General features: G+C 42.1%; 1 protein-coding gene across 1 annotated transcript in view; it reads right to left on the reverse strand.

Annotated features, from left to right (window-relative positions):
* Nucleotides 1–10,386, reverse strand: part of ank2b (ankyrin 2b, neuronal) — a gene marked incomplete at its 3' end in the record, with an annotated part of 215,575 nt that overhangs the window by 128,947 nt on the left and 76,242 nt on the right. Inside the window, 1 exon segment of the mRNA XM_037674797.1 lies at nucleotides 1,233–1,331. Coding sequence (XP_037530725.1) covers nucleotides 1,233–1,331 — 99 coding nt within the window.

Genomic DNA, 10,386 nt, shown 5'->3' on the forward strand with positions numbered 1-10,386 from the left:
CAAAAAAACAAAACAAAGCAAATCAACAAAAAAATGTAGAAAAGTTTTGTCTCTCATCCGAGCTGTATGAATACAGCTCCTCAGACTGAGGAAGTCTCTCGGATGAGAGACGAAACTTTTCTACATTTTTTTGTTGATTTGCTTTGTTTTGTTTTTTTGAATGTCCAGAGGACCAGATTTAACTTTTTTAGATACTGTGTGGGGTATTTTGCTGAATAGACATGGTAAGTTTAACAGATCTGTAAAATAAATTAATAAATCAACAATAAATTCGCTTCAATCCTCCAACCCGCTTGTCATTAGCTACGTGCCTCTCCAGTTAGCAAGCTAATGTTACTGTGGGTATGCTGTCCTCACAACAAGTGACCATGTTTGCTTTCTTGATTTTACTGAAGACCTCCTCGAGGCTCAATGGGATTAACCTGTATAAAAACCTGTTGAATGAATTTATGAATTTGTGAAAAGACAAGTATCCCAAGGCTCAAGCGTGTAGAGCACATTTGAGCTGTTTTCACCGTTATTTTATGACGCACTTGTTTTATCGGAGAAAAGACGTCAAAGATTGTTCTGTGATGAGAGCACTCACCATCTCACGTTCTGCATGTACAATTTGACAAAGATCAGATGTCTCACTCTGATTGGAATTCAAACCCAACATTTTTTAACAGTTTTTAGTATGAATTTCATTAAACTAATTATTAACTATGCATTTATTTATCACTTCATTTATGTAACTTACGAAAGTGATTAATTTTTTCCTGTCTTTGAACAAAAAGCAGCAAAGTGGGACTAATTAAAGGCAGATCTGGTTAGCTTAGCTTCATGATTGCTAACAGCTGCACTAAATAAACAAGCCACGCTCCACTCGCTGTTTACTGAGATTCTTGGGGGTGGACAAAGTGCAAAGTTTTTCATCCATTACATCGGCTATTGGCAGTCGCCTACCCTCCCAATATTGGTGATAGCCAAAATTTCCATAACGGTCGGGCTCTACTTTAAACCAAAACAAACTGTGTAAATTGTTATTCAAAATGAAGGATCATCTGGATTCATTACTTTGGATGAATTTAGGAACTTACCACTGCGGTAAACACAACCTCAGTACAGAAAACCATCAGTTTTACATGTGTGTGCATGAGAGGGACTGATTATTTAGATTATTCTGTTCAATATATGTTGAGGAAAAAAATCTGCTATGAGAGCTGAAGGCACTTTGACTTTAAGTTGCGCACCTTTCCAGCCGAATCAGGAGGAGCACAACGCTGCAGCAGGAGTTTAGCCACGTCCAGGTTTCCGTACTTGGCAGCAACATGCAGGGGAGTAAAACCTTTCTGCGCAGAGAAGAAAATCAGAGGAGAAAGAAGAAGAATGTGCACCAGTCAGTGTCTGTTCTTACACTTCATGCAAAATGTACATTTTAACAGTTTTAGGTTTGGTGCTAGTACTTTGAAAACTAGACACTGTAGGACAATAAAAGTGTAGAGTTTCTGGGTTCTGGTCCTGTCTTTTGTGTTTTCCCATGTTTCCAGTCACCCCTTAGTGTTCCTCCTCCCTGTGTCCAGCTCTTGTCTCACCTGTGTCCAATGTAATCATCACAGGTGCCTGTCATCTCACCCTCGTTAGTGTCTGCATATATTCAGCTCCTTGGTGTCTTGTCAGTTGTCTCTGGATTGTCCTTCACTGGCTGTTATGGTCTGTTTCTTTCTGTGGCCTCCTGAAAGTAAGTTTGCTGCCCTGTCAGCATTTTGTTTTGTTTATTTAGTAAATAAACTATTTACTTATTTCACCTTCCTGCACGTGGGTTCAAACGCTACAGCAGATCATAATAAAAAAGTTATTTTATTTGAAGACTTGGATGTATTGTAACAGTACCATATTCTTTCTTCTAAGACCTCTGTTAGACTTGACTACCAGCCAATCAGGTCATCATGAACATTAAAACCTTCTCCTCCACTGTGTGACCAACACAGGGCCCAAAAACATCTGGGTTTCCTGACTGTTGAGCAGTTGTTCATGTTTTAACTTCCTCGTTAACAAATTCTGTTCAACTTTACAACATAAAAAATGAAAATATCCTGATGCATGCTCAATAATCCAGGTAGAAAAATCTAAAAAAGTTAAATCTGGTCCTCTGGACATTCAAAATAACCCAAAACAAAGCAAAACAACAAAAAATGTAGAAACGTTTCGTCTCTCGTCCGAGAGACTTCTTCAGTCTGAGGTGCTGTTTTCAGCTCAGTCTCTTAAATAGCACCTTCTCAGAGTGGATCAACCAGTTTTGCTGCTGACAACCAAAAGAAGTCTCTCGGACGAGAGACGAAACGTTTCTACATTTTTTGTTGTTTTGCTTTGTTTTGGGTTTTTTTGAATGTCCAGAGGACCAGATTTAACTTTTTTAGAAAAAATGAAAATGTATTTGATATTGAGAGGCTGAGAGGACAGGAAAGAGGAAGCTGTGGCTGAGTGGTTAGAGCAGTCATCCTCCAACGGCAGAGTTGGAGGTTCGAGTCCACATGTTGAAGTGTCCCTGGTCAAGACACTGAACCCCTCATTACCTCTGTGTGTCTCATCAGTGTATGAATGTGATATAAAGCTCTGATTAGTCTCTACATATTCAGATTATCTTCGCAGAGATGTAGTAGAGTGCTGTGTGGATGTGTGTGTTGGAAGTAAATGAGGACACAGATTGTTGTAAAGCACTTTGAGTATCTTGATTAGGTAGAAAGGTGCTATAAGTACAGTACAAACATGAAAAATGAATCCAGATAAAGTTTTTGTGTGATGATTAAAAACCCCCACAAAGATAATGTCAATAAGTACAACAGGTAGAAGTAAAGACAGCAGCAGAGAGAGGAAATGTGGTCAGTTTGTTCCTCCAGCAGTCTGACCCTATAGCAGCATAACTAAGGGATAGCTCAGGAAACCAAGCCAACCCTAATTATAGGATTTGTCAAAAAAGAAAGACTTAAGTCTAGTCTTAAAACTGGACATTGTGTCAGCCTCACGGACAGAAACTGGAAGTTGGTTCCACAAGAGAGAAGACTGATAACTGAAAGATCTTCCTCCCATTCTGCTTTTGGAAACTCTATGAACCACAAGTATGGTATGGTATGGTATGGTATATAGTTTATTCATTTAAAAAAAAGTACAAAACAATTCCATAACAATATAAAAAAAGATACAAAAGATTTAAAATGAAAGGCAGCAGAAAGAAGAAAAAATCTTATATCTGCCCCTTTTTACAAACAATTATTTCAGACATAATAATCTTCAAGTAACAGAACAAAATGAATAATTTTCTAATTTATCTAATTCTAATACAAAACACACACTAAGCTACTTCATATATACTTTTTTAACAATTCAGTTTTGATTTTTTTCTTAAATGTGCACATTGACTTGGCATTTTTCACATCACTCTCTAGACCATTCCACAATCCAACTCCTTGGATTGAGGTAGACCTTCCCTTCAGAATAGTTCTGAATTTTGGTTTGACAAATATCTCTATCCCCTTAAGATTATAACTTTGTCTTTTAACAAAATTCCTTTGGATATTTAATGGTAATGTGTGATTTTGAGCCCTATACATAACTGATAAAATACTGTAATCTACTAGATCATGGAATTTCAATAACTTCAGTTGATAAAATAATGTGCTTGATGGGTGACTGTAATGTTTTCTGGTGATAATTCTTACAGCTCTTTTCTGTAAAATAAAAATAGGCTTTGTAAATGTTTTACACGCTTTCCCCCAAACATCAATGCAATAGATTAAATGTGGAACAATGATTGTGTTATCCAACATGTACAGAGCTTTATCATTTAATAATTCCCTGACTTTGTATAGTACTGCAATAGATTTAGATATTTTTGTTCTTACAGAATTTATGTGATTTTTCCATGTTAGCTGTTCATCAATGATTACACCCAAAAATTTCATCTCATTAACTCTACAAATCTCAACACCCTCAATTTTAAATGGATCATCAACAGTTCTCTTTTTGTTGCTAAATATCATGTATTTAGTTTTATCTAAATTTAATGATAATTTATTAATTTTAAACCAAGTTTGTATTTTATCAAATTCTGTCTTCATCAATTCCAACATCCGTTTTACATCTTTACCCAAACAAAAAAATGTGGTGTCATCTGCAAAAAGGACACATTTGAGGAGTCCTGATACATTCACTAAGTCATTCACATATAAAATAAATAACTTTGGTCCAAGTACAGAGCCTTGAGGAACTCCACAAGTGATATTGCACAGGTCAGATCTTACACCATTTATTTGTACAAACTGTTTCCTATCCTTTAAATATCTAGATACCCAGTGTAATGCTGGTCCCCTTATACCATATTTATTTAATTTTTCAAGGAGAATAGTGTGGTCAATAGTATCAAATGCTTTTTTTAAATCAACAAAAATACTAACACAATACTGTTTTTGATCGACAGCAGTAGTTATTTGTTCCATTATTTCCATGAGAGCCATCGATGTAGAGTTTTTTGCTCTAAACCCATACTGACTGCTACTTAGAATGTTTTGTTTAGTAATAAATTTATCTAATCTGGTCACAAATAGTTTTTCTAGAATTTTTGAGAACTGTGGTAATAAGAATATTGGTCTATAATTATTGAACACACATTTATCACCATTTTTAAAGAGAGGAACTACCTTTGCTACTTTCATATTGTCTGGAAATATTCCTTTTGAAAATGATAAATTACAAATATATGTAAATGGCTCGATAACATAACTCATTATGTCCTTTACAAACATCATATCCATGTCCACCCAGTCTTTTGATCTCTTATCTGTAAGATTTTTTACTACATTCATTATTTCTTCTTTGTCAGTTCCATTAAGAAAAATACTGTTGTCACAACTTATAACTGAATGGTTCACATTATTGTCTACTTTTGGTATTTTAGCTGCAAGGCTTGATCCAACGTTCACAAAATGATGATTAAATCCATTTACAATTTCATTTTCATCATGGATTTCATCGTCATCCTTCAAAAAATATTGTGAAATACCTGTTTTTGCTTGATGACTTTTCAGAACACTATTTATTACACGCCATGTAGCTTTCATATCACCATTACTTTTATTTAATAAATCACTATAATATTCCTTCTTGTGTTTTCTTATAATCACTACTAATTTATTTTTATACTTCTTATATTTCTCTTCAGCCTCTTGTGTTCTCAATTTCAAGAAACATGTATACAAATAATTCTTTTTTTTACAAGCATTTCTCAACCCTTTCATCATCCATGGTTGATCAACAACATTTCTCTTTGTACAATTATTTTGCACACAATTCTTTTCATACAGAGCTCCCAAAATATTCATAAACTCATCATATGATCTGTTTACATCATCAACATACACGTCTTTCCAGCTTTGTTTATGTAAATCATCTTTTAATTTGTCCATTGCTTTTTTTGACGTGTTTATTGTTTTTTCCTTAGTTGTAATTTCTTTTGTAATGCTTTGATCATTTTTATAAATCATGAAAACTGGTAAATGATCACTCAAATCACTCATTAAAATACCTCCCATCACATCCCCATTTGTTACATTTGTGAAAATATTATCAATTATTGTAGCACTATGAGTTGTAATTCTTGTTGGTTTTGATATTAACGGATAAAGATTTAAACTATACAATGAATTTGTAAATGTACTGATGTTATTTGAATCTGTTTTATTTCCCAGGTCAATATTAAAATCTCCACAGAAAAAAATGCTTTTATTAAAACTCTTGTCCTAGTAAACCTGCAGTCTGATAGAAAGATGCTCTGTTGGGAAAATCTGGAACAATAAGATCTGTAATATAAGATGGAGCTAGGTTGTTGAGAGCTTTGTAGATTAGAAGTAATATTTTTAAATATATTTTGAATCCAGAGACAAAACTGGATAAATCTGATCTCTCCTAACTATCAGAACTCCAGCAGCAGCATTTTGGATCAACTGAAGACGTTTTAGGGATTTTTAATCACCCAGTTATTAAAGAATTACCATTGTCCAGACTAGTAGTGATAAATGCATGCACCAGTTTTTCTGCTTCCTTTTGGGACAATATATTTCTAATTTTAGTAATAAACTACACAAGGTACAAAGTATTTTTGTACCATTTAATGTTGTGGTTAAACAACATATTCTGAACAAAAATCAAGCCAAGGTCATTTACATTAGCACTGCAGACTGAATAAATGTCTTCCAGCGTGAATGAAAGGCTGCAAACTTTGTTCCTGTCACAGCTTTTGATGAACCTGTTCAGTTCCTCCTCCAGCCTGCAGAGGGCGCACGGATGCAGCTTTTAGACAAGGAGTCCAGAGCTGACAGAGACCACATGACCAGTATGTTTATGACCGAGCCCTGCCCAGGAAGCAGTCCTTTGTTTGTTAAACCATGGATTCCATCAGATGGAACAGGTAAACTAAAACAAAACAAACTCTTGGTAGAAGTGGAAACAGAAGAAAAGGGTGGGATGCATTGTAAATGTGCTTTGACCTAAGTGTAAGGAGACAACACAGGTGTTAGAGTGAAAGCTTTCATGGACTGGTTTCTGTAGCAACAGCTACCCCCCCCCCCCCCCCCCCACCAACACCACCACCCTCTCCAGGGAGAAGCAGGAAGACAGCATGTGCAGAGTCAAGAGCATCTGAACTCTGACAAACATGGATGGCATCAATCCAGCCTCAGTTTGCATGAACACATTACAAACCTACAGCCTGTCTGATTCTGCTGCACCCTCTGAGTCCAAATCCTGCTGCTGACCTTTTTACGACTCTCAGTTCTATGTCGTATAAGCTTCGCCCTTTAAGGCCTTCGCTTTAGTGGGTTTATCCCGTTATGCAGAGCATAAGCACTGAAAAAATTAGTCCACGCCCACCTGCTGTGTGGGCCCCACCCGGTCCGTATAAATTACGTTAAGAGCGGGAAATCGGCTCCCATTTTTTCTTCAGCGAGCTAATATAGCACTGTCAGAAGAACAAAGAAGATAAGTTGTGTAAATGACCAACCTTGTGAAGGATGCTGGGCCCGGCAGTCGACCTCCGGTCGTCCGGTGAGTTCTCCTCCCCGAGGAGAAGATGACAGCAGTCTTATTCCAAGGTAAGCTTCGTGGAACATTTCCCAGTGACAGGTCACTACACGCTGGACAACGCCATCTTGTGTTTTTTCCTCTTATCGCCGACCCTCGGGGCGAACCGGATGGTTCCTCCGGGGCAAGGCGTGCTCAGCTGCAGCCCCCGCTGCTCATTCCCTCCCGTGGAGCGTAGTGTAGGTGGAGGGGGGCTGAGTGAATGCTCACCCCATCCCACCTCGTTTCGCATCGGCGATCACACCGCTCCCGGCCGACAGCGCCCTCAGGGGTTGCCCGGCGGAACCCGGGAGGAGGCTGACATGAAGGGACCCCTTTTTTCTACGTCCCTCGCCTTTTCCCGCCAGTTCGGATGATCGGCGGGAAGGTTGTTTTTCACTGGGCTCCACTGTGGCTCACCGTCTTGATCCATACGGCCTCACGTTCCAACAGGACGTTCCACGGGCGAGGCCGCAGACGGTTCTTTCCTGGTAGATTAGAGGAGTCGGTCCCCAGTCCGCTCCCATCACCAGAGTTGAGGGATTCACCGAGCGGGGCTATTCCTCGGTAACCCCTCCTGGAGCCAAGCCTCGCGGAAGCTTCCGGAGCGAAGCTGCCCAGGTCGGAGCAGCGTCCCGTCCCTCCGGAGGAACACGAACCAGACGGCGAACACGCTCTCAAATCGAGCCCACCAATGTGTTTTCAGGCAGCCGCAGTTAGCAACAACGTGCGCTGCTAGCATATAGCATGTCCAAGGGATTGAAGGCCGCAGACCTGCCTTGGAGACAAGAACTCCCTCTGTCAGGCAGCTGACGCCAGCTCAACATGTGTGCCTCTCCCACGGTTTGCCTGTCGAGGACTGCAGCGCGGAGGACGACGACCCAACGACCCACCTGGCTTCGTTACTCCCCTCGCTGCCGGAGAATCTGCACAAGACCTGATGAAACCCATCGCGGACGCGCTGTTCAGAGCAGCTTCAAACCATGCTGGCGAAGTGAAACAGTCGGAGGAGGTGCCAGAGGCTGTGCGCCACCTCATCAAGCCGCGCGGCCCACCCCGTCCCGCTGGAGGGACCGTCGCGAGCAAGCTTCGACTTTTCCACGGCCGCGGCTCTCGCTGAGTTCCACCACCAGCCCCGCCCGTCAGAATCCAGCCCTCTTCACTCCGGCAGCCTGCAGCTCAGCGTTTCCCCAGAGTTCGCCTGCAAGACAGCGCTCTGGGCAAACAATCGCAGAGCTCATGAGAGAGAAAGCTCTCAAAATGACGGTCTCCGGAGGGTGTGTGTAAAAGTGACACGAAAGTTGAAATAAATCATCATTAATGATCAAGTGTCTGTTTTTTAGCCAGTCTGTAAGCCCGGATGAGCTCACAGCGGCCGCACACATAAGAGCCGGTGTCCTTTATAAGGCTTTTTAAACTCACCGCCGCTCCAAGACATTATTAATCGCTTACAGGGCACGATGGTAAGTGAAAATAACTCGTTATAATCCCAGGCTGCACGTTTTTCACCCAAGCGATGTCAACTCGTACCCGTGGGATGAAACAGCCCCACACACGAGCCGGTGTCCTTAAATAAAGGTTTTTAAACTCACCGTCGCTCTAAGACATGACGAGTCGATCACAGAACAGCCTCCACACATGAGCCGGTGTCCTTAATTAAAGGTTTTTAAACTCACCGTCGCTCTAGACATGACGAGTCGATCACGGCACAACGGTAAGCGAAAATAACTCATTACCAACTAGAACTGCACGATCCTCACTCAAGCGGTGTCAACTCGCACTCGTGGGATGGAACAGCCTCCACATGAGCCGGTGTCCTTAAACAGGATTTTAACTCACCGCCGCTCTGACATGACGAGTCGATCACTAAGATGGACAGCCTCCATCCAACGGCGCTACGTTGATGCTGGTGCACACACACAGCTGCCGGCGCTAACCAGCTCACATCGGTATAAATGTGGTCCGCAGGCTGGTTCGAGTGGGGGCCCTTCTCTCTCACAAGAAACGACACCCGTCCCGACGAATCAACGCGGGCAGCCGTCACCACCGCGTCTCAGCTTTCGGCAGCTCACCGCAGCTAAACGTGAAGCAGCTGAAAGAACCCGGTAATGAGTCCCGCCTCCCTCCAGCGCGCGCCCCTCCAGCGAGAGCGGCGCGCGTCCCTCCAGAGAACAACATGTGCTCCCGCGGGGCTAGCAGCCTTCACTCCAACAGCACGGCGTAAACGAAGTCACGCCCTCCGCCTTTTCAACGTTCGCACAGCGACGTCAAACGCGCAGCCCACCGCGTCATCAGCTGTCACACGCTTCGCCTCAGCACAAGTCTCGCCCGGGATCACACAGAAAACATTCCCGCGACGCATGACGGCGGTTGAGGGGCGGACTGCTGACAGCCGTACAAAACATGACACATCACTTAACGCACGTTCACCCTACGAACGTTACGTAGAGTGGCTAAAACATGCTCGCCGTTTTTCAGATGGATGGACAAGGTTTTATGCAAATGGTACAAGTTACAGTTTGCAACCCGAACCCCTCCATTCAGAGGAGTTATAAAAAACGGCCCCGTCATCATCAGACTGATTCTCATCCCTAAATGCAGAAATCCAAGTGTTTTCTGATAAAAGTAATCTACAGAGTTCCCCAAGGGAGAGAAAACACAAGGTTTTTACTCACGGATCGGGGGGGTGAGACCGTTCTTGGATCTGTTGTTTAACATCCAGAGAACGCATACCGATCATCCTAACACAGAGACAAGAGTTTTTGTTTTACCTGGATGATCTGCTGCTCCTGTCAATTCAGACAGGAGGCGCTGATGCAGGATCAGGTGTTGACATCACACCTGTTAAATCTGGGCTTCGCCATAAATTGGGAAGAAGCTCGATTTTTCCGGCCCAGACATTTGTTTCTGGGAGTGGAATTAAATTCAACCACCATGAAAACTCGTTTATCACAAACTAGATTCGACATTTTTAAAAAAAGTCAACTCAGCCACGTAAGATCTGGCAAGTGATAACAGCTGTCTCCGTCATGAAGCTGTTGAAATGATGTCACTCACACAGTGGTTCCGCTGGTTTGTTTCACATGAGACGCCTCCAGAGGTGTTTCTGCACGTCTGCATGTGGATCCAGTAAAACAAAACGACGGATGATCATTGTCCCTTCCTCTGTGGAAGCAGACCTCCGACTCTGGGGAAACACCTTGTTTTCTGTCAGAGGGAGTCCCCCTCAGCAGACCCACGTCACGGGTCAGTCTTCACGGACACGTTGCGGTCAGGCTGGGGGGGGGGGGGGGC

The sequence above is a fragment of the Nematolebias whitei genome, chromosome 1 (assembly GCF_014905685.2).
Source record: "Nematolebias whitei isolate Nwh7 chromosome 1, NemWhi1, whole genome shotgun sequence".
Taxonomy (NCBI): domain Eukaryota; kingdom Metazoa; phylum Chordata; class Actinopteri; order Cyprinodontiformes; family Rivulidae; genus Nematolebias; species Nematolebias whitei.